Consider the following 26,493-nt stretch of genomic DNA (forward strand, 5'->3'; position numbering starts at 1 on the left):
TCTTCCACTCCACATGGTTGGAGGTGCTGTAAGTCAGGGTATTCCATTCATCCCTCACACCCCAGGGTACAATACCTAGACTAGCCAGTTAGACTATTCTATCCTCCCTGACCACATTGATTGGTTCAGGGAATGGCATGTGACCCAAGCCAAGCCAATCAGAATCTTTTTCTACCAGAGCCATCCCAAATTGGGATGTGAATGGAAATTCACATCCATTCTTGAACTTCCCAATCTGGTGAGCCTGCAGAATTCCTTTTTGGCTTAAGCCATTTTGGGGTTTTTGTCCCTACCACGGATAAAGTCTTCAGTAATACTACCATATAAAAATGGGCTTTCCTGTTCTCGTTTTGAGGCCTGCCTCCCCCCAACCCACGACAGCATCGCATTAAAACAAGAGCAAGGAAAACAGCAGTCAAAACAACAGTAGTTTCAACCCATTTAAAATCTTTAGTCTCTTGAAAAAAAAAAAATGCCAAAACATATTCCAGTCCTAACACAGAACAAAAAGTTTTAAACTCTATTTTCTCCATCTCTCTCTTCATCTCATAGTCATGGTAGCTGTCTACTAAACTTGCTTCCTTCTTCTCCAAACACCTAAGCCCCAGTCGGCTCTTAGCTTTTTCCTCCTCACCTACCTTTTCCAATGTCCACTGATCCAACATTCCTGGACCCTTTGCTGGCCCAGGAAGGAAAGAGGGAAGCTGTAACTCATCATACAGTAATGTGGTTTTACACATTTTTCTCGGGGTCAATGGAAGAGGTGTGATTGTAAAATCCCATCTATGGAGGGAGGTATGACTGTGAAGTCATACTTTCAGAAGAGATACTGATGTCTTTCAATTATCAGTCATATGCCAAGTTCAGCTTAGTAAATATTTACAGAGTGATTACCATGTGCCAGCTAAGAGCCAGGAGTGGGGCTGAGTTGTCTTGGGCATCTGGAAATGTGTTGACTAAGCCCCAGACATTAAAAGTCTATTACTCACTCGTCATTGAATACCTACTATGTGCCAGGCCTTGAGGATATATCCAGGAGGAGAGATATTAAAGGCAGAAAAATGATTTCTATGAAATGGTGATTAAGTACTGCCAAAGGAGACATATATAGGGATTGGGAACAAACCAGTGTCAGGGGTTAAGGAAGGTTCCCTGAGAAAGTGACTCATGAGCTGAGACAGGAAGCAAGAATAGGAGTTGGCTAAAAGTCTAGAAGACTAGGGGAAAGATAAGCCTGGGAAGGGAATCCCGGAAACAGTGTTTGAAAGATGAGAGAGAGAGAGAGAGAAAAAGAACGAGAGTGAGACAGAGAGCGAGAGTGAGACAGAGAGAGACTCCAGGAGGACTCTCTGTGTGGGTGCAGCACAGAGAACTGGAGGGAGGTTCAAAAGGTAGGTGGAGGCCCCGTTGTAAAAACCTTTGACTGCCACCTAAGAGATTATGAGTCTCACGCTATGGACCAGAGACTTCAATACGAGCCCCATGTGCCACTTAGGGCTTGGGATGTGGTTTGTTCTAAACATGGAAGAGCTCAGGTCTGGTTCTTCCACTCTGTGTTGTGTTGAAGCAGGCTCCTGTAGACTCAGGAGAGCCCATTGTGTGCACTTCTTCCCAACTTTGTGTTTAGGGCCTCAAATTGAAATTGACCTTGGTGGAGATATCTATACCACAGAAACTGGCAAATGCTACCAAGCAGGGCCTCCCCCTGCCCCACAAGACCCAGGCATTAAACATTTACCAGCACCACTGCTTCCACCAAAGAGGAAGCTAGCACTGCAGCACTGGTGAGAGTTTAATGCTATGATCTTTGCAAATCAGGAAGTGATCAAGACTGGGACATTTTATTTTTGTCTGCCCTTAACCATCAGAAGGCTGAGTAGCAGAAGTTTTATACCCACAGGCTTTGAGGACAGCCAGACTGAGGTCCAAATCCCAGCCCTGTCACTAATTAGCTGTGTGACCTTGAGCAAGCAATGTTACCTCTCAGAGTTTCATCTGTTAAAAAAGATATTAATAGCCGGGCTGGGTCACAACTGACCAACGGTCACCAGGCCCGTCACTGAGACCCAGAGAATGAACAGAGCAGTTACCCAGAGGCAGTGTGGCCATGGAGTCAGACGGGCCTGGGTCTGAATCCAGAATCCAGCAGCTGCATGAGCTCTCTGGGGTCTCAGAATGTCAGTTTCCTCATCTGAAAAGAGGAAGCAATACCTCCTTTGAGAGTTGTGGAAGAGCAGAAAAGAACATATTTAATAAAGAAGAGCTATGATGCTTTTTAGAATAAAGTGACTTTTCTTATTGGAAAAGCAAGACATATTAATTAGAAACTAACTTGACTAATGTAGTTTAGGATTACTTACTTAAATTTAGAAATTAAACATGAACAAAAAGAAGAAACCCTTTTTAAAATACCCTCATCCCTGAGAGATAACAACCACTGACATATTGATGTATATCCTTCCAAAACTATCCATACCTATAGGCACACATTTCTTTAATGGGCCCATATCTCGGCACTTGCTTTTCTGCTGCTAAGTGTACTTATTATAAACATCCCTGAGTCACTACATATGCCTTGGCAACATCGTTTTTAATGGCTGTAGACTATTCTGTGGGGCGGCTGGTTCCACTATTTGAAAGCGATTACTGTTCAGGCGACTGGTAACAAACACACCACAGGCTTTGGCACCAGAGGGACCAGCTTTCCCAGGAGCAAGTCCGTGAAGCTCTGGAGGTTGTCACTCCCTGCGTGAAGGATGTAGAGAATAACACGACAGACCCACCAGATTCTCGCGGGGGTTAAAGTAGATAATATGGGAAAGTGCTTGGCTTAGAACCTGGCACTTAGAACGTTCTCGGATACAGCCAATAGTGCCTGAGACTACGTTCTTAAACTGGCCCTGAACTCGTCTGTCCTGTTAAAAGTCTCGTATTGGAATTCCTAACTGTGATTATTAATAATAAACAGTTTTCCTCTTCTCCCCTCGCTCCATACACGGATTTACTGATACCCCCTCACCTCCCACCCCCGGGATCGGGCAGAACAAAATGAAGTAGATGCCCTGGGAGCTACCGGAGGGTTTGAGCCCGGCGGCCGCAAGGGAAGCCCCGGGAGCTTCCCAGTCCTGGCCCCGAAGGGGCGGGCCCGCGGCCCGGCCTCCCATTGGCTGCCAGTCGCGTCACCTGCCTTGGGTGGGCCTGGAGGAGGGACCTGGTCCCACCCTGGGCCACAGAAGACCGGCATGACCGGGGCCCCGCGGTGGGCCTCGTTGCTCCTGTGCCTGCTGCAGTCCACTTCAGGTAAGGGCACGGGGCCGCGGGGTGGGCGTGGGGCCGCGGGGTGCCCCATCCGGTCCGCACCCACCTTCCGACCCAGAGCTCCGGGGAGGGAGTGCCTTGGGCATCAGTCTGTGCGCCGCAACCCGTGCGAATTAGCAGAGCTCACCCAGCACCAGTTTTCTTTTTCCGAGGACTAAACAGACCCGGGTCTTTGAAATTCCCTTCCGGGAAGGAACTGATCCGGCTTCCTAATGCCAGTTCAGCCTCAGACGAACAGAAAATAAGATAGTGGCCGTTCAAAAGTCAGCTGCATGTGTTTATAAAGTGGTTTTTAAGGTTTCCCAAAAGCCCTATCCGCTGCATTAATATCACAGACCCTGACTAGTAGGGGAAATTAAGCAGAAGTGCCCTGCTGTCGCCAGGGGTGCCCTCCCCTTCCTCCCGACTCGGGGTGTCAGAAGTTCCACCCAGGCCTGAGGGGAAGGAGTGCCAGCTTAGCCCGTGCTGTGCTGTCATTCTAACAAGCCACCTTTTTTCTGAGCTCTCACTGGTAAATAAGGTGGCAGGGTACAAAATACCTTGGGATAGGAACCAACCACCAAACCCCAACCAATCCAGGGAGAAGGACACAAAAATGCCCCCAGGATATGTCCCTAGTCTTAGACTAATAATTTAAGAGCTAGAAGGGCCCTTGGACATCATCTAATACTAAGGTTAAAAGCCAGCATTTGTCTGAGCCACTTCTTGGGCACCACATTATTCTAGTTTAGCATCACAACCCAACTGTCCTAGAAGATAGGTATTATTTCCTCCCGTTTCAGAGGGGGAAACTGAGGCTCAGAGCAATTAAGGGGAATTACCCAAGAAGGAAGGCATTGGTGAGACACACAGAACAGAGAAGACAAGCTGCAGTGAGCATGGCCAGCTCTGGCCATGGGATGGGCGGCTGGCACAGGGCGGTCCACCCACGCCGGTCCGCTCAGGGATGCTCCAGCCCCTGGAGCCTTTGCAGCAGTGTTACCGCAGCCGATGAGGGACAGTGTCCCTGTGCAGGGAGGAGAGGAGGGGGTCCTCTGTACCCCTTTTTCACCATCAAACTCAGTAGTTTTGCTGTCTAGACCTAGCTATCCTTACACCCGAGGAATATTTAGTGTACACGACACAAACTATGGTGTGAAGGTTTAGGGTGAAGCGCAGCGGGATCCAGGTTCTAATCCTGGCCCGCACACGTACTGGCTGTGTAGTCTCAGGCAAATTACTCACCATCTGTATCCGAGCCTAGTGCCTTCCGTGGAAGGGAATGACACCTACCCCACAGGGTGGTTTGTCCTGAGGATTGAATGAGGTTTTGTGTATAAAGTTTCACACCGATGCCCAGCGCCCTTCGAAGGCTCATTAGGAGGTAACTACTCTAGCTGCTATTTCTCCACTGTGGCCAAGCTCAGAATTGAGGCCTGTCCTCAAATAAGACGATTGTGGACGGATTTTGGCCTCATGCCAGCCACCTGCTAGGAAGTCCAGAAGCTGGGGCAATGTCAGCATTGGCACCCTGGTGACGCAGTTCCAGCTAGAGGACACGGGGTGGGGTGGTCTGAAAGGCCAGGGGTGTGGAGCCGAGCTGAGCGCCACCAGCAGAAAGGGCCCTCCCTCCCTGAGGCCGTTCTATAACCTGTATGGATTTCCATCATGACCCATGTGACACTTCAAGGCACTGCCTTCTCCATGGGACCATGAGCTCCTAAAGGGCAGGAGTGGAGCTGTAGTCCTCTCTGAACCCTCTGGCACGCAGTGATCAATAGATGTCTTTGACCAATAATGATCCATAGATGTTGGAAGAATAAGGCTGAACAGGCCCCATGAGAACCCAGGGGAGGAAGTGTGATCAAGAACTCAGACTTTGCAGACGTAGAGAATGGACTTGAGGACATGGGGAGGGGGAAGGGTAAGCTGGGACAAAGTGAGAGAGTGGCATGGAATATATACACTACCAAATGTAAAATAGATAGCTGGTGGGAAGCAGCCGCATAGCACAGGGAGATCAGGTCGGTGCTTTGTGTCCACCTAGGGGGTGGGAGGGAGACGCAAGAGGGAGGAGATATGGGGATATAGGTATATGTAGAGCTGATTCACTTTGTTATAAAGCAGAAACTAACACACCATTGTAAAGCAATTATACTCCAATAAAGATGTTAAAAAAAAACCCCAAAAAACTCAGACTTTGGGGGTGGCTAGGCCTGGATTTGAATTCTGTTTCTACAACTTATTAGCTGAGGGGGCCTCAGTTTCCTCATCTGTAATGTGATGATCCTAACTAGTAACTACCTCCTAGGGATGTGGGGCGGATTGAAGGAGGACGTGCAGGTAACGTGCTTTGCGTGGTGCCTGGCACGTAGTTAGGGCACAGCGCACATTAGCTGCTATTATCATCCACGGCACCACCACCGCTTCTGAAAGATGTCAGGAAGTGACGTTTGAATCAAGTCTTTAAAAGATTCGATGGTGAATACCACGCTGTCAAAGACACCTGGGTTCAAAGACACACAGAAGAATGAGGTGGTTTGAGAAGGGCGAGAAGGAAGACTGGCTGCAGCCTGGTGACGTATATAGGTGAGCTGTCAGGAAGAGGTCAACGAGATGGCCCAGCCAGGCCAAGCTGGGCAGGGCTTCACGTATCCTGATAAGGAGCATAGACTTTATTCTGAGGACAAGGGAAGGGCAGAAACTGGGCAGCTGTGTGATCAGATGCATATTTCAGAAGATGAGGGTTAGCAGGGAGGAGGTGCCAAGGAGGGAAGTAGGGGCCAGTGAGAGGTGGTCAGGGAAAGAATCACTGAGACAATGACATCTGAGTAAAGATGGGAAGGAAGCAGAGGAGTGAGCCAGATGGACAGCCGTGGGGAGAACAGTCTAGGCGGAGGGAACAGCTCGTGAAAAGGCCTAGAGGTGGGAGTGTGCCCGGCATGCTCTAGGAACAGGAAAGGGCCAGAATGGCTGGAGAGGAGCCAGCAAGGGGAGTCATGGGTTGGATAGGGTAGGGTCTTGTGGGTGATTGTAAAGACTTTGGATTTTACCTTGAATGAAACAGAAGCCACTGGAGGTTTAAAACAAAAGAGTGACGTGATGTGACTTTCATTTTAACCCTTGCTGCTATATGGAGAATGGATTGTGGGCACAAGGTTGGAAGCAGGGAGACCAGTTAGGAGACCTTAGGAATAATCCAAGTCATCACAGTATTCATTCATTCACTCAACAGATTTTTATTGTGCACCTACTATGTGCCAGGGACCATTGCGGGCAGGTTCTGGGGACATGGCTGAGAACAAGACAGAGCCTCTGCTCCTTGAGACCCTCAGGGCCGTTCCCTCCTGGAGTCCAGGACTCTATTAGATGGTCCTGTGCTGCGCTGTTTTGCCGGAACCCTCAGGCGCCAGGGTGGGCTTCCCATCACGTCACAGATGGACTGCTGAGGTCTAAGGAGGGGAAGGGGCTGCAGTACAGCCAGTCGGTGGCATGGCTGTGACTGGAATCCCACACCCCAGGTTCCCAGCCTACATCACATCCCCTATACTTAAGCCACCCCAGATAACTCCTGGTTCTTAAACTTGGTGAGCACCCGACTGCCCGCCCGCACTGCTCGGAATGGCTCCAGACTTCATGGCCTCTTTCTCCACCACAGGGAGGCCCCTTCTGGCCCCTCCCCAGAACGTGACGCTGCTCTCCTGGGACTTCAGTGTGTACCTGACGTGGCTCCCAGGACCTGGCAACCCCCAGAACATGACCTATTTTGTGGCCTATCAAAGGTGGAGGGGCGCCTCCGGGCTGGTGGGATGATAGGGGGAGACCGAGGAGGCGGGCAGGGGCTGGAGGGGCTTGGTTCTCTGTGTCCACGGGTGACGGCCTGCAGCAGGTATTGGGGGAGGGCGTTTGATAAAGCTCTGGAGGTGGGGATGATGCTTAATGGAGAACAGCGCCCAGGTGAAAGACCTGCCGGGGGTGGGGGCTGGTCTTTGAGAAAAGTCAGAGCAGAGCTTGGATGGAGCTGTGAGGACCCAGTGAGGGAATTCTTGAGGGCCTGGATGAGGTGCTTGGCATTCCAGCAGATAAGGGAGGCAGGTGTATCTCTTGCAGAGCCGTGTTAGGCATCGCTAGATGATTACCCTTTTCCCCACGGAGCCTGCACGGAGCCTTGGAGTCCTTCTCAACTTGGCAGCCCAGGCAGCCACTGCTGAGGCAGAGGAGTTTGCAAATGAAAGCTTTTTGCCATCTTTGCACATAGATGGAAATCATCTGAAGTTCTTTAGTAAGAGAGTAAGCTAATGAAAGCGGACACTCAGGAGGATTAATCTAGAATTGGTGAGAAGGAGGAAGCAGAAAGGAGAAGGAACTGCCACCTACTCAGGACCCACCCTGTGCCAGGCTGAGTGCTAGGAGCCTTGCATGAGCATTTCCCTTCTTCCTCCCAGTATCACCAGGCAGACCCTGCGTTTCCCCTGTTCTAGAGGCGAGGAAACAACTCAGGTGCTGTGACCTGCCCAAGGAAGCCAGTGATGGAACCAGAAGAAAAACCCAAGTCTGTCTGACCCCAAAGCTTGTGCTCTTCCTGTTCTATTACAGTCCCTCCATCTGTAGCATCCAGATGTGAGTGATGGGGGCCTGGCTTGGGAAAGGACAGACTGTGAGAGAGCTTTAAAAAGAAAGAATGGTATAGAACTGTATCAGGAGGCAGAAAATACCAATACCTAACATGGCCTGTGTGTTTGCTCTGTGTCTGCACTGTGTCCATACATGAAATGTATTTAATCTCACACCGCCCTACGAGGAAGGATTCAGTGACTCTGCTCTACAGTGGAGGTAACTGAAGTACTGAGAGTGTATTTTGCTCAAAGCCACACAGCTGGGCATAGCGGAGGTGGGATAAATTGATGAAAGAATTGAAAGCCTAACCTCTGGACCTGTATGATATTTTCCTTTCCTTTTACGCTTTTGAAACACCTGCGAGGATTCCAAAACCATGACATTCTAATGGTATTTTTTCATTTATTAGCTGGAATTAATTTTATAAAGAGATGCTTCCTCTCATGTAGTGTTTGATATTCAGTGGTACTATTCGTGTAGGCAAGACAGAATAAATGCTTGAATTGTTTTCCTTTAATTTACCAGTTTTCAAGATAACGAACTGGTTCCCTATCATGTCCCAAAGGTGATTGACTTGTTTTTTTATTATCATTACGAACTCAAGTAGTTAAACATAGTGATGGTTTCGATTCATTGCAATTTTTCTACTCACTGGAGCTTGAATGGTCTCATCTTTAGTCCATGAATGTCTCTTCAGGCGGCTCCTGAGTCCTTTGAATCTGACCCTAGTAATTCATGATATCTTTATTGCTATCTGTTGCGAAAAGATGTTCCAGACTCATTTGCACAATTCCTGACCTAAAACCTGAAATCAGCCACGTCTCCATTTGGTAAGAAATGGTTTTAAAGAACACAGTCTGTGTAGCTGTCTGATCACTACTGAACTATTGCTCTGAGATATTTTCAGTGAACAGAATTAGGGTGATACACGTAATAATCCCATCTCTATCCCTGGCTTCTACTGAGGTGGCTGCTTAAATCCGTGAGTTGCACCCACGATCTCCTTATCAAATGATTTTCCAGCCACAACCTTGGTGTTCTCTCCGGAACACGCTTTCTCATTTTTTGCAATATGCATAGGCTGAGAATTTTCCAAATCTTCAATTTCTGGTTCCTTTTTGCTTAACAATTCCTTCTATCTCTCTCTCTCCTCTCTCATTTTACTATAAGCAGTAAGGAGAAACCAGGTCACATCTTCAACACTTTGCTTAGAAATCTCCTCAGCTAAGTGTCCAAGTTCATCACTTTCCACTTCTAATTTTCCATAAAACACTAGGACGTAATTCAGTCAAGTTCTTTGCCACTTTATAACAAGGATCAATTTTCTTCCAGTTTCCAGTAAGACATTCCTCCTTTCCAACTGGGATGGCCCCAGAATCACCTTTAACATCTATATCCTGACGAACAGTCTTTTCAAGGCAATTTAGGCTTTTTCTCACATGAACCTCAAAACTCTTTCAGCCTCTGTTACCCAGCTGCAAAGCTACTAACACAATTTTAGATATTGGTTACATTAGCACCTCACTTATGGTACCAAAATCTGTGTTCATTTACTAGGGCTGCCATAACAAAATATCACAGACTGGGGGCTTAAACAAGAGAAGTTTTTCTCTCACAGTTCTGAAGGCTGGAAGTCCAAGATCAAGGTGTCAGTAGGTTTGCTCTCTCCTGAGGCCTCTCTCAGGAGATGGTCATCTTCTGTGTCCTCACCTGGCCTTTTCTCTGTGGGAGAACAGCCCTGGTGTCCCTTCTTCTTCTCATAAAGGCACTAGTCCTATTGGATAAGGGCCTCACCCTTAGGACCACATTTAATCTTAATTACATCTTTAAAGGCCCCATCTCCAAATACAGTCACATGGGTGTTAGGGCTTCAACATATGAATTGGGTGGGGGATGTGTGTGCACAATTTAGTCAATAATGCTGATAAGCTGGATTTCACCAAATTTAAAATTTTGTTCTTTAAAAGAAAAAAAAAAGCCCAAAGAAAATGAAAAAGCCAGCCACTGAGAAAAATATATTCATAGTATAAACACTGACAAAGAACTTATATCCAAAATAAAGAACTCCTACATCTCAAAAATAAGAAGACAAATCACCCCCCAAATATTTGAATAATCACTTCACAAAAGAAGATATATAAATGGCCAATAAGCACATGAAAAGATGTTCAACATCATTAGTCATTAGGAAAGTACAAATTAAAGCTACAAGGAAATACTACTTCACACTCACTAGAATGGTTAAAGTTAAAAGGTCTGAAGATACTAAGCATAGACAAACATGTGGAGTAACTCTCATGGAGATGGCCCTCCATATTCTGGGGTTTTGCAGCCACAGATTCAACCAACCATGGATCAAAAATATTTTTTAAAAAAATCCAGGGGCTTCCCTGGTGGCGCAGTGGTTGAGAGTCCGCCTGCCGATGCAGGGGACACAGGTTCGTGCCCCAGTCCGGGAAGATCCCACGTGCCGCAGAGCAGCTGGGCCCGTGAGCCATGGCCGCTGGGCCTGCGCGTCCGGAGCCTGTGCTCCGCAACGGGAGAGGCCACAACAGTGAGAGGCCCGCGTACTGCAAAAAAAAAAAAAAAAAAAAAAGATCCAGAAAGAAAAATAAATCCGTAAAGTGCCAAAAGCTAAACTTGAATTTGCCATACACTGGCAGCTATTTACATAGCATTTGCATTGTATTTACATATCATTTACATTGTATTAAGTCTCATAAGTAATCTAGAGATGATTTCAAGTACATGGGAGGATGTGCATACATTATATGCACATACGAGACCATTTTATATAAGGGACCTTAACATCCACAGGTTTCTGTATCTCCCAGGGGGCCTAGAACCAATCCCCTGTGGACACTGACTGTATATTGTTGATGGGAAATACAGTGGTACAATCACTTTGGAAAACAGCTTGACGGTTTCTTGTAAAGTTACACATTCAGTTACCGAGTTTCCCAGATTCTACTCCTAGATCTTTATCCATGAGACATGAAAACATATGTCCAAACAAAGACTTGTATACGAACTTTCATAGCGGCTTAATTCATAATTCCCTGTTATGGACTGAATTGTGTTCCCCCCCCTTAGTCACTCATATGTTAAAGCCCTAACACCCATGTGACTGTATTTGGAGATGGGGCCTTTAAAGAGGTAATTAAGATTAAATGTGGTCCTAAGGGTGAGGCCCTAATCCAATAGAACTAGTGCCTTTATGAGAAGAGGGACAGCAGGGCTGCTCACACACAGAGAAAAGGCCAGGTGAGGACACAGAAGATGACCATCTCCTGAGAGAGGCCTCAGGAGAGAGCAAACCTGCACACACCTTGATCTTGGACTTCCAGCCTCCAGAACTGTGAGAGAGACATTTCTGTGGTTTAAGCCCCCAAGCCTGGCATTTTGTCACCGCAGCCCTGGCAGACTAACACATCAGGTTTCTTTCCTCCCGGTGTCCTAAGAAATGTTTGCTTGACTCAAGATCACGAAGATCCTCTTCTGTGCTTTCTTCTAGAAGTTTTCAAACTTTAGCATTTACATTTCAGTTCTCTTTTATTTTTATTTATTTATTTATTTGCGGTATGTGGGCCTCTCACTGTTGTGGCCTCTCCCATTGCAGAGCACAGGCTCCGGATGCGCAGGCTCAGCGGCCATGGCTCACGGGCCTAGCCGCTCCACGGCATGTGGGATCTTCCTGGACCGGGGCACGAACCCATGTCCCCTGCATCGGCAGGCGGACTCTCAACCACTGTGCCACCAGGGAAGCCCCCAGTTCTCTTTTATTTTTTGAAACTTTCTCTCTTTTCACTTTCTGTTTCTTTTAAGGCATTATCTGCTGTATTAATTTGCTCTTATTGTTCTTCTAATTTATTCTTCGTTTATGAAATGTGGTTGTTACTGTTTCTTATCTGACTCCTGTGTTCTGTTATCTCCTTTCTGAGTTTCTCTGATTCTGTTTTGTGTTGTTCTTCCATGTCTTATATCATTTTAAAATGTCTTTTATAATCCATTTTGAAGTAGTAGTTTACAGTTTCAGTCTGTTCTTAGATATGTTTTTAGCATGCGTTTTCTGACTCATTCAGTTGATCGCTTAGCTTATTAATTTCTATCCTTCCTTATTTTCTGTTATAAATATTTAAAGCTATATGCTTAACTACATCTCATAAATTTTTATTTGTGTTATATTTTTGATCATTCAGTTTTAGAGATTTACTAACTTCCATCATAATTCTTTCTTTGATCCATGAGTCATTTTATTTTATTTTCCAATGTGTGATTTTTGAGTCTCCTGTCTTTTTGTTTGAAGTATAGTTGATTTACAATGATGTGTTAGTTTCAAGTGTACAGCACAGTGGTTCAGTTATATATACATATATATATATATTCCTTTTCAGATTCTTTTCCATTATAGGTTATTGCAAGATATTGAATATAGTTCTCTATGCTATACAGTAGGACCTTACTGTTTATCTATTTTGTATATGGTAGTATGTATATATTAATCCTAGACTCCTAATTTATCCCTCCCCAGTCCCCTTTCCCCTTTGGTAACCATAAATTTATTTTCTGTGCCTGTGAGTCTATTTCTGTTTTGTAAATAAGTTTGTATCATTTTTTTAAGATTCCACATATAAATGATATCATATGATATTTGTCTTTGTCTGACTTACTTCACTTAGTATGATGATCTCTAGGTCCATCCATGTTGCTGCAGATGGCATCATTTCATTCTTTTTTATGGCTGAGTAGTATTCCCGTATATATGTATACACACACATACATACATACATACCACATCTTCTTTATCCATTCATCTGTTGATGGACATTAGGTTGCTTCCATGTCTTGGCTATTGTCAGTAGTGCTGCTATGAACACTGGGGTGCATGTATCTTTTCAAATTAGAGTTTTGGTCTTTTTCAGATATATGCCCAGGAGTGGGATTACTGGATCATATGGAACTCTATTTTTAGTTTTTTAAGGAACCTCCATACTGTTCTCCATAGTGGCTGCACCAATTTACATTCCTGCCAACAGTATAGGAGGGTCCCCTTTTCTCCACACCCTCTCCAGCATTTATTATTTGTAGACTTTTTGATGATGGCCATTCTGACTGGTGTGAGATGATACCTTGTTGTAGTTTTGATTTGCATCTCTCGATAATTAGAGATGTTGAGCATCTTTTCATGTGCCTGTTGACCATCTGTATGTCTTCTTTGGAGAAATGTCTATTTTGGTCTTCTGCCCATTTTTGATTGTGTCGTTTGTCTTTTTGATTGAGTTGTATAAGCTGTTTGTATATTTTGGAAATTAATCCCTTGTTGGTTGCATCATTTGCAAATATTTGATCCATGAGTCATTTTAAAACATTTTAAAATATTCAAACTTCCTTTAGTTCTCTTTTTGTTAATGATTTTTAACTGGATTATTTGCAGTCAGAGGAAATAGTTTGAGAGATACCTATTCTTTGAAATTTGAGAGTTGCTTTATTTTTGTTAATATTTTTGATAATATTTTGTTTAGGGTTTGTATGTGGCTCAACCAGTTTCTTGTTTGTTCTGTATATGTTCATTAGACGAACTTTGATAATTATGTTGTTCATTTTTTTAACATATGTACTAATAATTTTTCTTTATTCAGCTGTTGATTACTGAGTGAGATATATTAAAATTTTCCCATCGTAATTGTGGATTTTCTTTTTCTTCCTGTAGTTTTATCTATTTTTGCTGAATATAGTTTGAAGCTATTTAATAGGCACATATAAGTTAGAATTTGTATATCTTCCTGGTAAGTGGAATCGTTCACTACTGTGTAGTGGTTCTTTTCACCTTTACTAACGCTTTGGACTTTGAAGTTTCTATTTTGTCTCATATTAATATGCCTACACCAGTTCCTTTTTTCGTTGATGTTTACCTAGTATAACTTCACCAAAAAACAAAACAGGGGAATTCTTCCCCCAGATCTGTTCTCTTTGCCTACCTGTATCTCAGCCTTTTCTGGTCACCTGTTGCTCAGTCTCCAAACCCAGGAAGAGTCCTCAATTCTCCTTTCCCTCACATTCCACATCAAATCCATGAGCAAGTCTCATCAGCTTTACCTCCAAAATGCATCCTACATCCAACCTTTTCTTGCCATCTCACCCACCATGCTCTCTTGGACCACTGCTGCAGCCTCCTAGCTAGTTTATCAGGGTGATATTTTAAAAACATAAATTAGATGACCTCAGTTCCTCTCTTCAGAACCTTCTGATAGCTTCCTCTGACACTTGGAATAAAATCCAAACCCCTTGCCAAGATGGCAAGACCCTGCCTGCTCTGCCCACCCCCCTCCACCCTCACGTCCAGTCTGTCCACCCTCTCCCGGCCTTGTCCACTGGGCTTTGGCCACCCTGGCCTTGTTTTTGTCTGGACAGATCACGTCCCTTCCCATCGCAAGGCTTTTGCTTTTGCGTTTCCTTCCCCCAGGCCTTCTCTTGGCTCCCTTCTCAGCATCCCGGCCTCAGCTTCAGCACTGTCTTCCTGGCCTTTCCTGAGCCGCCTTCAGAGAGCAGTCACCCCCGCACTACCCTATGCCCACTGCATTTACCAGCTCCTGGATTTATCTTGTTGATGTGATGGTCTCTCATCCCCTCCCTCCAGAGTGTAAGTTCCTGAGGGCAGGACCTATCTGTCATGAATTGCCGATTGCCCAAGAATAATGCCCAGCACGCAGGTCCCTCCTTTGGACCTCAGTGTTCTCAGGAGGTCGTAGTCATGGACCTGTGTGTTCCACTCTGACATCCACATAGCGCCTGGCACCGGGCCTGGTACACGGCAGGGGGTCCATAAATGCCTGAATGAATAAACGTGGGGAAAATGGTTACTAGCACGACGACCCTGTGGGGGAGCCATGACAGATGGGGACACTGAGGCTTAGGGACAGTGACCTGCGTTAAGGTCCCAGAGCTAGTGAGGGGCAGAGCCAGGGTTCCCCCCGTTGTCTATCATTCCAGAGCCCAAGCTCTTGACTGGACTCTTGTCATTCTGTCTCAGCCGATGGCTGGCTGGCTGGACAGATGGATGGATGGATGATCAGGTGGGATGGAGGGACGAGTGATCACATGTTCTCTAAGTTTTCTCACCCCCAAGAGGCTGAATCCATGACCCACACCCTCCTGTCACCTCCCTCAGCTCTGCAACCCCCAAACAGTGGCGGAGAGTAAAAAAGTGTGCAGGAACCAAAGAGCTACAGTGCTCTCTGATGTGCCTGGAGAAACAAGACCTGTGCAATAAGTTCAAGGGGCGTGTGCGAGCGGTTTCTCCCAGAGCCAGGTCACCCTGGGTGGAGTCCAAGTCCATGGATTACTTTTTTGAAGGTAAGTGAAGGACCTGTGGGAGGCCGTCTGCTCAGGAGCCTGGCTCAGAGGCACTGCTATCCTGGCCATCTGTTTCCCCCTTCCCCAAAGCAGTGGGCAGCTCTCTGGGGCCACCTGCCACGGGCCCTGGCCCATGTCCAAGTAGCCTGACTTCGTGGCAGGGAGTTAGGGGAGTTCACCAGCCCCAGCAATTCAGTTTGTACCTCCTACTAATGAGGTTCATGATCTTCTTTTGAGCACAACCTTGGTCATGAACTACACAAGGCACTTTATATATTTATTCCTACTTTTTTAATGTTCAATCTCTCTCTTCAAGAAACGATTTTTAAACATTCTGGTTGCAATAGTAATTTCTGTACACGGTAGAAATTTAGGGGGGGGGAAAGGAGATGAAAATAGAGAGGAAAACATTCCCCATGTTTACAGCCTTCATAAATCACCAGTGTTAACATTGAGTGAGGCGAGTGCTTTTTTCCCCCAATGTATTTTATTTCTAATCCTCATAACAGACCTGTGGGGTTCATTTTCATCACCCCATTTTTTAAAAATAAATAAAGCAAGACTCACAGAAGTTAAGGAACTTGCCAGCTAGTAAGTGATGGACACGGGATGTGAAATGGTTCTTTCTGATCTGGGACAAGGTGCTCGATCAGGTCAGGAGTAAGGAGGGGAGGATAAATACTCAGACAATAGCCTCATGGAGCTGAGATCTGTAACTTACCACCCAGGCTTCTCAAAATGTTTGAGGACAAAATAGGGCTTGAAGGGGGATGAGGAAGGGATTTAATGAAGGATGGCAGGAGAAAATGGCAGAGAAGGAAGAAGAGATGATTTGGATGGGAGGAAGCTGGCTGGTTGGATGGACGAAGGGAGGAAAAGGATGGATGGGTAAGAAGAAAAGAAGTGTGGAGAGGATGGGGAAGAAGTGACGGATGAGTGGGAAGGAGGAGGCTAGATGGATGGGCAAATGCTTACCATGAAGGAGCCAGTATGGATGGAGAAGTGGAGGATAGGAACGAAAGGCAGACAGATGGATCAGTGGGTAGAGAGTACAGAAGGAAGGCTGGCTGCCTGGGAAGGGAAGGAAGGGTAAAAGGGAAGGAGAGGCAAAGGAGAAAGGAAAAACAGGAAGGAAAGATGTATGGGAAGAAAAGAATGGATGGATAGGAAGGATGGAGGAGTAGAAAAGTAGGCTGATTGGCTAGATACAAGGAAGGAAGAAAGTATAAATGAACAGGAAGACAGGGTGGATAGGAAGGAAGAAATGTCAATTGGAAAGGAAGACAGGATGCTTAGGAAGAAGGAAGGATGGTTGAGAAGGATGCGTGGATGGGAAAGAAAAGAAGCATAGTTGGGAAGGATGGATGGATGGATAGAAAGGAAAAGAAAGATGGGAAGGCAGGCAGAAAGGCTGTCTGGCTAGAAGAATGATGGATGAACCACTGCAGAGGCTGGATGAATAGGAATAAGAATTAGAACAATAGAGGGAAAGATGCAGAAAGGAGGCTATTTTTTTTTTTGCCTCTTCCTCCCTGAATAATATTCTGATTCTCCTGCAGCACACCTCAAGCTTGAGTGACCCTTCCCTCCTATTTCTGCCCTCAGCTGTGGTGACCCTGGTCACTTTCTCTCTTGAGTTTTGGTAGTTTATTTCATTTCCCCCTAATTTGGTAGTTCATTTCATTTCCCCCTAATTTCTTCCAACTCCTTGAGGTCAAGATTTATGGAGGCCTCATCTCCCCACTCCCCTCAGCTCCCTGCCCAGGGCTTAATACATATCAGTGTCCCGTGGATATTTCCTGAACACATAAGTAGTGGCACCTTGTGGAAGCCACACATTTTCCCTGAGCACAAACACAGGACAGGGATGACCAGTGTGGCCAGAGCTCCTGCTGGCTGGTACTCAGGGAGGGCTGCATGGAAAAAGTGGCATTTCAGCTGGATCTTGAACAATGGTGTATTAATTTTCTCTTGTCACTTTATTTCAACTCACTGCCCCCACCATCTTCAAACCATCAGTCAAACCTAGATGACCTTGAACAGACTGTCATTAGAAATGGACATTAAAGACTCTGCCAGTGAGAGCTCAGAAGCAAGCGAGGAGCATCATAGAGAAAATCTAAATCTCCTTCAAGAATTCTTAAATCATCACGAACAGACTGTTAGTAGAAGTATGGATACTAAAAGCACTGCCTCACAGAAGGAAGTGAGGAATATGTTATTGAAAATTTCAGGAAGGGGGAATGCCTCTTATATACTGGCAAAAAGATTAGCAAAATTGTGTCCTGTCGGTATGTGGAAAGCAGAACTTGTAAATGATGAATCTGGACATTTATCAAGGAGATTTGATAAATGTGTTGAAGGCATGACCTGGTTTATTCTTGGTAATCATAGCAAAATGCAAGGAGGAGAGAGAGAAATTGAGGAAAGAGCATAAACAAAAACGGACCAGGACTTGAAGATTTGGGAAATTCTTAACCTATACAGATGGCAAAAGATACTAAAGTTAAGAAATTGCTTCCAAGAGTGTAACATAGAGAAACAGCAAAGTGTGTGGTTGTGCAATCATTTACTAAAACCTCAGAAAAATCAAAGTGTTTAGTCAAGAAAAAGGCTCTTTGAAAAGATTTAAGGGTATGACACACAGTTCAGCTCCCCTCAGTCAAATCAAAGGGCCTCTAGAAAGCTGAAGTGTTATCCCTCAGCCAGCTCCGCTAAAGCCAAAAATAGAGAAGGGCTTATCTCAGAAAGATTTGTGGAACTGACTTCTGTCTAATGGAGTGGGTCCCCATGACATCCACAGGAGACCCATAAAATTCTTGAGAATTTTATATCAGCAGAAACACTGCCAGCTTGAACGGAAAGGGACAGAGAGGACAAGAAAAGAAAGAAGGCTACTGGTCCCCCAATTTCTACTGGAAGGAAGCAGACTGGTAAAACTACTTAGCTGCAAATACCTGCTACCTTTCATGAAAAGGAAGGATGATTCAGAGGGTGGAACCAAGAGCCCAGAGAGCAGTGCTGAAAGCCAAGGAGAAGTAGTTCCCAAGCCTTAAAACCTAGTACAGTTTGTGTAGCTGGATTTCAAAACTGCTTCAGCCCAGTGACTCCTTTTTACCTCCTATTTCTCCCTGTTTGAACCAAAATGTCTATAACTATTATCCAGCGCCTATCCCACCACCTTATATCGGGAGCAGATAACTTGTACTTTATTTTCACTGGTCCACAAATAGACAGGAATTGTGTCCCAGGAGTTGTACTGAATGGATTGTACCCAAAGTCTCACCTGAACCTGATTTAGATACTTTAGATGATGAGATTTTAGAACTTGAGTTGATGCTTTAAGGGGATGAGACCCTGGGGTACCTTGGGTTGGGGAGAATGTATGTTGCACTGGAGAGGGACATGATTTTCAAGGAGTCAGGGGGAGGACCATGATAGACAGAATGACTCCCCCAAAGATATTCATGCTCTAATCCCTGAACTTCTGAATATGTTAGATGTTACTATTACATGGCAAAAGGGATTTTAATTAAGTTTATGGGTGTTAAAGTAGTGAGATTATCTTGGATTATCCAAATGGGCTCAATCTAATCCCATGAACCCTTAAAAGCAGAGAACTTTCTCCAGCTGGAGGCAGAAGAGGTGTAGAAGAAGGGAAAATCAGAGAGAGTTGAGGTGTGAGAAGGATTCAACATGGTGTTTCTGCTTTGAAGATGAAGGGCCAACGTGATTAGAAATGCAGGTGCCAGGACTTCCCTGGCAGTCCAATAAAGACTCCGTGCTTCAACTGCAGGGGGTTTGGGTTCAATCCCTGGTCAGGGAACTAAGATCCCACATGCTGTGCAGCGTGGCCAAAATTTTAAAAAAAAAAAAAATGCAGGTGCCCTCAGGAGCTGAGAGAGGGTCCCAGCTAACAACAGCATAGAAATAAACCTCAGCCTCACAACCACAAGGAACTGAATTCTGCTGACAGCATGAATGAGCATGGAAGTGAATTCTCCCCCAAAATTCCAGATAAGAGCCCAGGCCAGCTGACATCTTGATTTCCACCCAGAGTTGAGGACCCCATCAAGCCCACCCAGACTCTGACCTACAGAACTGAGAGATAATAAATCTGTGTTGATTTAAGCCACTAAGCTCATGGTAATATGTTATGGCAGCAGCAAAAACTAATACAAATGAACAGGATGCTGACAGACCAGTGACATGTGAAGGGCACCCAAGTGGAAGGGATGACATGAGTAAAGGAAGGTTAACTGTCTCTGGGCTGGGTGAGGAACAGGCCTACCTGGAGGCTGGGGGATGGATGCCCTGTGACCCCCAGAAGGTCCTGATGGGTCCTGTTCTGTTTCTGCCAGTGGAGCCAGCCCCACCTATCCTGGTATTCACCCGGACAGACGAGATCCTGAGTGTCAGTGCCACATACCAGCTGCCCCACTGCATGCCCCAACCAGATCTGAGCTATGAGGTGTATTTCTGGAAGGAGGGGACCGGGAATGAGGTGAGAAACCCCTTTCATGCCCCCAGGCTGGGTCCCCTTCCTCATTCTCCCACCAAACCCCAGTGCTCTTCACCCTCCAAGCCCTGAAAGCCTCCTCCAGGAAGCCTTCCCTGCATACCCCTCACTCCTGGCAGTCACCCCTTGACTCTGCACAGTGTGAGGGGCCTGTGGCCCACCTCTGCCCCCCTCCCCCTAAGAGGCCAAGTTCAGGACATCCTTCCCCGGCACATTACAGGTAATAAACAGCAGTTTTCTACCTAATTTTTTTTTTAATTATGAAACCTTTTTTTTTTTTTAATCTGACTGAAGTATGACAGGCTCCAAGAACCTACTTAGCCTACTTGTTAAGCCACCAGATTCATTAGAAAAAAAAACCTAGAAAATACAGATAAATTCTAGGAAGAAAACCAAAAGTACACAGAGATGATCGCAAATAACTATGTGGTGTATATCCAATTTCAGACTTGTTTCTGTGTATGCGTGTGCGAATGTCTGTATATATTTATTTATGGCAGGGGTTGGCAAACTTTTTCTGTAATTGGCCAGATAGTAAATACTTTTGGCTTTGCAGGCCTTATCGTCTGTCACATCTATTCAACTCCATCTGTAACACAAAAGGAGCCATAAGTAAATAGGTACATGAACAGGCATAGCTGTGTTCCAGGAAAACTCTATTTAAAACAAAAGATGGGGGTTTCCCTGGTGGCACAGTGGTTGGGAGTCCGCCTGCCGATGCAGGCGACACGGGTTCGTGCCCCGGTCCGGGAAGATCCCACATGCCGTGGAGTGGCTGGGCCCGTGAGCCGTGGCTGCTGAGCCTGCGCGTCCGGAGCCTGTGCTCCGTGACGGGAGAGGCCGCGGCGGTGAGACGCCCACGTACCACAAAAAAAAAAAAATGATGGGGCTGCAGTCTACAGACCCCCATTCTTGTCCATTCTGTCTTTTACTGAACCAACGCTCACACTGCTAACCTCCTGCACACTCTGGATCCCAGAGATACATTGGTAGATCTTCATCCGATGTGGTCCTCACCTTCAAGAACCTCACAGATATTCTCAACCAGCACTGTCCAGTAGAAACATAATGCAAGCCACATCGTGTCATTTAAGTGTTCCACATTAAATTAAGTAAAAAGAAACAAGTGAATTTATTTTCATAGTAGGTTTTATTTCATCCAATAGAATGTTATCTTCTCGACATGTAGTTAATATAAAAATTACTGAGATGTTTTATGTTCTTTTTTCGTGAAAGCCAGTGTGTATTTTACACTTAGAGCACATCTCGGTTGGTACCAGCCACACTTCAAATGCTCAAGCGCCACCTGTGGCCAGTGGCTACTGTGTTAGACAGGCAGCCCTAGAGTTTTCTGTGTCTGTAATGGCTGAGTGACCACCGCCCCCGCCCTAATCGATTGACACGCCCTGAGGGCAGGAAGCCTAAGGCATCTGTCCCTGAAAGTGAGGGCCTGTGGGCCCTGGTGGGGTGTGCATGGGAGTGACCCTGAGTGGCAGGGCTGCTTTTGAACCCAGACCATCTCTACCTCGAAACTCCATGGAAGAGAAACCAGAGAGTGTTGGGACGTGCTCCCTGAGGCTTAAGCCTTAATGCAAGAAAAGCTGTAGGAGTCACAGCTGTGTCCTGCCAACCCCACCCTGTCCTGGCTGCATGGAGCCAGTGCCCCTCAGCAGGTCCACCCGCCTCTGCTTCTCTCTCCAAACAGGCCAGTTTTCCAGCCACTCCCCATGGCCAGCCAGTCCAGATTTCTCTCCAACCAGACACCAGTGGACACCACTGCCTCAGCGCCAGAACTATATACACCTTTGGCTCCCCTAAATACAGCAAGTTCTCTGAGCCCACCTGCTTCTTCCTGGAGGCCCCAGGTGTGTGCAAAGTGGTACAGAAGTGGGGACTTTTCCCCTGGGCGTTAGGATCTTCATAATATGGTGGTTAAGAGCACAAGTCTAGAGACAGACTCACCTCGATTAAAATCCCAGCTCCACCGCACTCACTTTATCTTTGGGCAGCTTACATAACCTCTCTGAACCTTGCTTTCCACACCTGTAGGATGGGTTTACTCTGATGAGGATTAAATAGGATAATGTACGTGAAGCCCCCAGCACAGATGCCGTTGATAGACAGGAGCCCCTGCTTCTCTAGTTGTTATTATGTTTTTCTTCCTAGGATCCAACTGGGCACTCCTGGTACTGCTACCCCTTCTGCTGCCACTGCTGTTGGTCGTTGCCACGGGGCCTGTGATCTGGAAGAGCTTCAGGGGGAACCCCTGGTTTCATCAGGCAAAGATGCCACAGGCCCTGGTATGGCAAATCTGGGGGTGTGCGACAGAGAGGGAGGGTTGTCGAAGAGCAAGGAAGTGGAGCTAGACTTAGAGATAGTTCAGCTAGAAAATCAAGATGGCCCAGACTGCGAAACATCTATCTTCCTGTCTAAATTTTCACCATTAGTAATTCATTCCTTTGGCACCAAATTAAAATAGCAAATATGCTTCAGGAGAGATGCCCAGAGGGGAGGCGGGAGGGTGGCACCTAAAGGGGACATCTTAAAAGGGTCCCAGCACTTCATTCACAATCTAACCGAGGGTCAGTCTTGCCCAGGCAGACGCTGGAATTTCCCCACCGGTCTGCCAGCTCACTTGCTTAGAACCTGGGGCCAGCTGGGACAGGGGAAGCCTGGAGAGGTCAGACTTGTTCAGATGAAGGCCTGGAAAGTGAGGCTGTGGTAGATGAGGCTCAGTGGGCACTCAGGTCCGGTGGGGGCTTTGAGGATGGATTCTGAGAGTCCCTGCCACACGGGAGTGTTTCAACGTTCCTGGATATGGGACCTGCAGGGAATTCCCACTAACTGAAGGACAACCTCTGTGTTAGATGGGTCTGTACCTTGCCCTATCCCTCTGCCTTCCCATTATGTGGTAAGTTACCAGCTCGACCTCCTGCAGCTGGCACCTGAAACCTGGAGGCTTTCTCTGGCCTCTGGTGTCCACTCTGCCCGTGCACATCACCAGCTGCATGTACCAGAGAATTCACACCGCCACCACCCCTCCATGCCTCACCCGATGGTGAGGCCTGTGTCCCCGGCAGGGCTAAGTTCCAGCTGCCCTCGGGGTAACTTGCCTGATAACACCCCGCTATGAGCTGCTAGGCCTTGCTGACACTTCCTGGGATCACTTCCCAAAGAAACTACTTACATTTGAATCCTTGTCTCGAGTCTATTTCCAGGGGAACCCAAATTAGAACAGTCACTCTTCCAGAAAGGCTGAATTTTCTGTTCTTCTCCCCCTTCCCCCAATCAGGACCTCTCTGGACACAGACACCCTGGGGCAACCTTTCAACCCAGTGGCCCAGAGTGCCTGCATGTCTTGATCCTCTGTCCCCAAAAGGAACGGACCAGAAGGGTCAGGCTGACCCCTGGAGTCAGGGCCCCAGCCACCGTCCAGGCAGGATCAGAGGACAGTGATGAGGAGGAGAAGGGTGACGAGGAGAGCACGGACGATGGTGTCAGCTTCCAGCCCTACACTGAACCACCCCCCTTCCTGGGGCAGGAACACCAGAGCCCGGGGCATGCTGAGGCAGGAGGGCCTGGGACTCCTCTGGTCCGGGTCGAAGGCTCCTCTGCTTGCGATTCTTCAGACGGAAGCTGGGCCAGCACTGCGGGCTCCTCCCCCTGGGACGAGGCTGGATCATCTGGCTACTTGGCCAAGAAGAGGCCAGGCCGAGGACCGGGTGGGAAGGAGCTCCAGAAGCCTCTCCCACCACCCGAATTCTCCGAGGACTCGAGTTCCCTGGAAGAGCCCCCAGAAGACAACCCGTCCTCCTGGGTCAGCTGGGGCTTACCGTCACCAGGGCTGATTCCCAGGGAGCCCCCAGTTTCTCTTCAGACACTGACCTTCTGCTGGGACAGCAGCCCCGAGGAAGAAGAAGAGGGTGGGGGGGAATCAGAAAGTGAGGACAGCAGTGACGGCAGCTGCGGGGCTAAGAGCCTCCAGAGGATCGAGGTCAGAGGTAGGACACTGGGGCACTACTTGGCCAGGTGAGCTGTCCCTCCCAGTCTGGTGCTACTGAGATTTCTGGGGACCCAGCATGCCACCGAGACTTGAAATCCTGGGAGCATCATCGCTGGGGCAGCCGCGGGTTCTTACGGCACCTCAGGGAACCCGGCTAGAGGTGTCCGCCAGGTTGAGCAGTCAGAAGCCACCCCGTCCTATGACCTGCGAGCTTTGGGCCGAGAGCCAAGAGGGGTGGAGACAGGGATGGGCGGAGGTCAGAGGTTGATTGGGTGTCAGACCACCCCACTGTCCCTGGGGTGACAGGTCAGTTGGAAAAATCATCCCTGCACAACATGAAACAGGCGAGGTCAGGTCACAGGGGACATTGAAGGCTGACAGCACAAGGGCCCATCTGGATTTGGGGAGGGAAGAAATCTGGAGGCACACCAAGTGTAGCAGGACTCAACGCCTCTCTCCAGCACCCGCTGGGCTCCCTCCTCCCCGAGGCTCGGCATCCTGATTTATGAGTCCCCTAGGGTGGGCCCCAGTGAAGAAAAGTCCAGTTGGCTGAGGGTGTTGGAGAGGAAGAGGAAAGGCATGGTCCTTCAAATCCCAGTCTCTGAGTCAGGCATTGCACAGTTTCCATTATCAAAGAGGCCTGGGTCCAAATCCCAGCTCTGCCATTTCCCAGTTGTGTGGCCTTAGGGGAGATACCTTCCTTCTCTGTACCCGAGTCTCCTTTCTACAGCTACCACCTGGGGCACGGTGAGGGTTCCGACAGAGACGTGTGATGCCTGCCACACCATTGGCACTCACCACGTGCTGGCTGGTAGGATTCTCCATCCACCCAGGCTCTGAGGGGACCGCTGGGCATCTCCCACCTGTGACCCTAAACTCAGAGTGACTGGAGTTCCCACCTTTAGTCTTTCTCCTGCCTCCTGCCCTTGCTGACCCCTGCCTCCTGGTCAGGAAACAGTTCTCAGAAGCTGGAGCCCATCCAAGGGTCCCTCTCCCTTTTCCCAGCAAAGAAAATACCAAATGGCCCACCTTCTAGGGGGTCTGATTAATTGGTGGTGGGGTAGCAACCCAGCAGGGAGTCGGACCCCTGGGCCCGTGATCCCCAACTTAGCACTTCAGACCCTTTAGGTGACCATTGTGGTTGTAAAGACGTCCCATTTCCTCTTCCAGTTTTGAGAAACCATTGTCTTCTGGAAACAGGTGACTGTCCTTACCTGAGGGTAGTGATGGATGTTCTCAAACAACCGCTTTATTAACCTACACCCACCAGTATATGGATGAGCAGAGCTGAGTCTTCACCCGTTAGACCAAGGTTTTGTCAGTTTTGTGGCCCTGCAGGGACCACAGGAATCAGAACAATCCTTGGCTCTGCCATTTCACCTGCCAGGACTTAAGTTCCTCCATTTGTGTCAAAAGCGTCTTCATAAGCATTTTATCCGCGGGGCTGTGTTGTTGTGTTTTTTTTTGTTTTTTGTTTTTTGTTTTTGGCTGTGTTGGTTTGAAGCCAACGCAAGGGTAGAACATTAATGGAAGATCTGGAAAAGCAGCTCGAGGGCATCTGGTCCAGGGGTTCTCAAACTGTGTTCCCAAAAGGCCTTGGGCTTCACAGGAGGCGTCTCAATCTCAGGGGGAGCCGTGGGCTGTAGGATCCCTGCAGTGCAACCAGAGCAGCCTCCCTGGGCCCTGATTTTCTCCAGTGGCCCTCCACGTAAGATTGTGCTTAGGAGTTTCAACTGCTAAAGAAAACGTTAGCAAACCCCTTTTTAAATTGAACACCTGTCTTTTGTTTCAAACAAGGAAGCTAAAATGTTGACTTACTGTGTACGTCTCTGAGGGTGACATTGTCGGTCTCTGGCCAGCTGGGCCAACCCCCGTCCCCTTGGCCATGTAAACAGTACTGAGGTCTCGGCAAGGGTTTCCAAGGGGCACGAGGCTGGCAGGAGGCCTTCACCACTGCTGGGACTCACACACATACATGCATTTCTGCAGGGGTTTCCCTGCAATGAGGCTTGTCTACATCCATGATTGAGCACAGAAGAGGAAGAACAAACTGGAACCATGGAGCTGGGGAAGGCTGTGGCTCACGGCCAGTTCCTAGGAGAATACCCAGACCAAGCCCAGTGTCCTTTCTGGAACCAGCCGAGCTGCTTCGTGGAAGTAAATTCCAAATAACTAAAAGCTATCCTCACTATTGTCTTAGGATTGTGTGAAGGAACCCCTTTATCTCTGTTCTGAAAACTTGTGTGTTTTTTAAGCATTTTTTTAAAGTTTAATTTCTGACAGACGCTGAGCTTTCTATTAATTCTAAACTCCAGCTCCTTTATGGTCATTAAGTCATAAACAAAAAACTGGGCAGCTTTAGGAAAGAGCATGCTATTCAATATTATCATTTGTCAGGTGTGCTCAGCACTGAACTGTTTACAAAGCCCTTTCATGTCCCCAGCAGGCAGGAACTGCATAGTGGAAACTCCAGGGCCACGCATGAAAGATGTCAGGGGCAGAGCGGGTGATGCCTGCGTGAAAGCAACATTCCCATTCTTTAGGATAGTGAGGAGATTATATATTGTTCTAAGATATTTGCAGTTATTTCTAATTTTATTTTATGTTTATGTCATATTTAGATAATTTCCTAATGTTTGTTGGGGCCTACCCTAAACTGTTTTAAATAAAGAGCTCTATTTTTAGAGAAAAGGGCAAAATTGAA

General features: G+C 47.1%; 1 protein-coding gene across 1 annotated transcript; it reads left to right on the forward strand.

The window, feature by feature from the left end:
• The first annotated feature begins 3,242 nt into the window (after positions 1 to 3,242).
• IFNLR1 (interferon lambda receptor 1) lies at positions 3,243 to 26,493 on the forward strand. The gene is made up of 7 exons (XM_029230063.1): positions 3,243 to 3,300; positions 6,956 to 7,079; positions 15,083 to 15,267; positions 19,629 to 19,771; positions 21,492 to 21,651; positions 21,953 to 22,086; positions 23,079 to 26,493. Exons 1-7 carry the CDS (start codon positions 3,243 to 3,245, stop codon positions 23,817 to 23,819), a joined length of 1,545 nt encoding a protein of 514 aa, XP_029085896.1. The 3' UTR covers positions 23,820 to 26,493.

This window comes from Monodon monoceros, unplaced genomic scaffold (genome assembly GCF_005190385.1).
Source record: "Monodon monoceros isolate NGI ecotype Baffin Bay Population unplaced genomic scaffold, NGI_Narwhal_1 Super_Scaffold_18, whole genome shotgun sequence".
Classification (NCBI taxonomy): Eukaryota; Metazoa; Chordata; class Mammalia; order Artiodactyla; family Monodontidae; genus Monodon; species Monodon monoceros.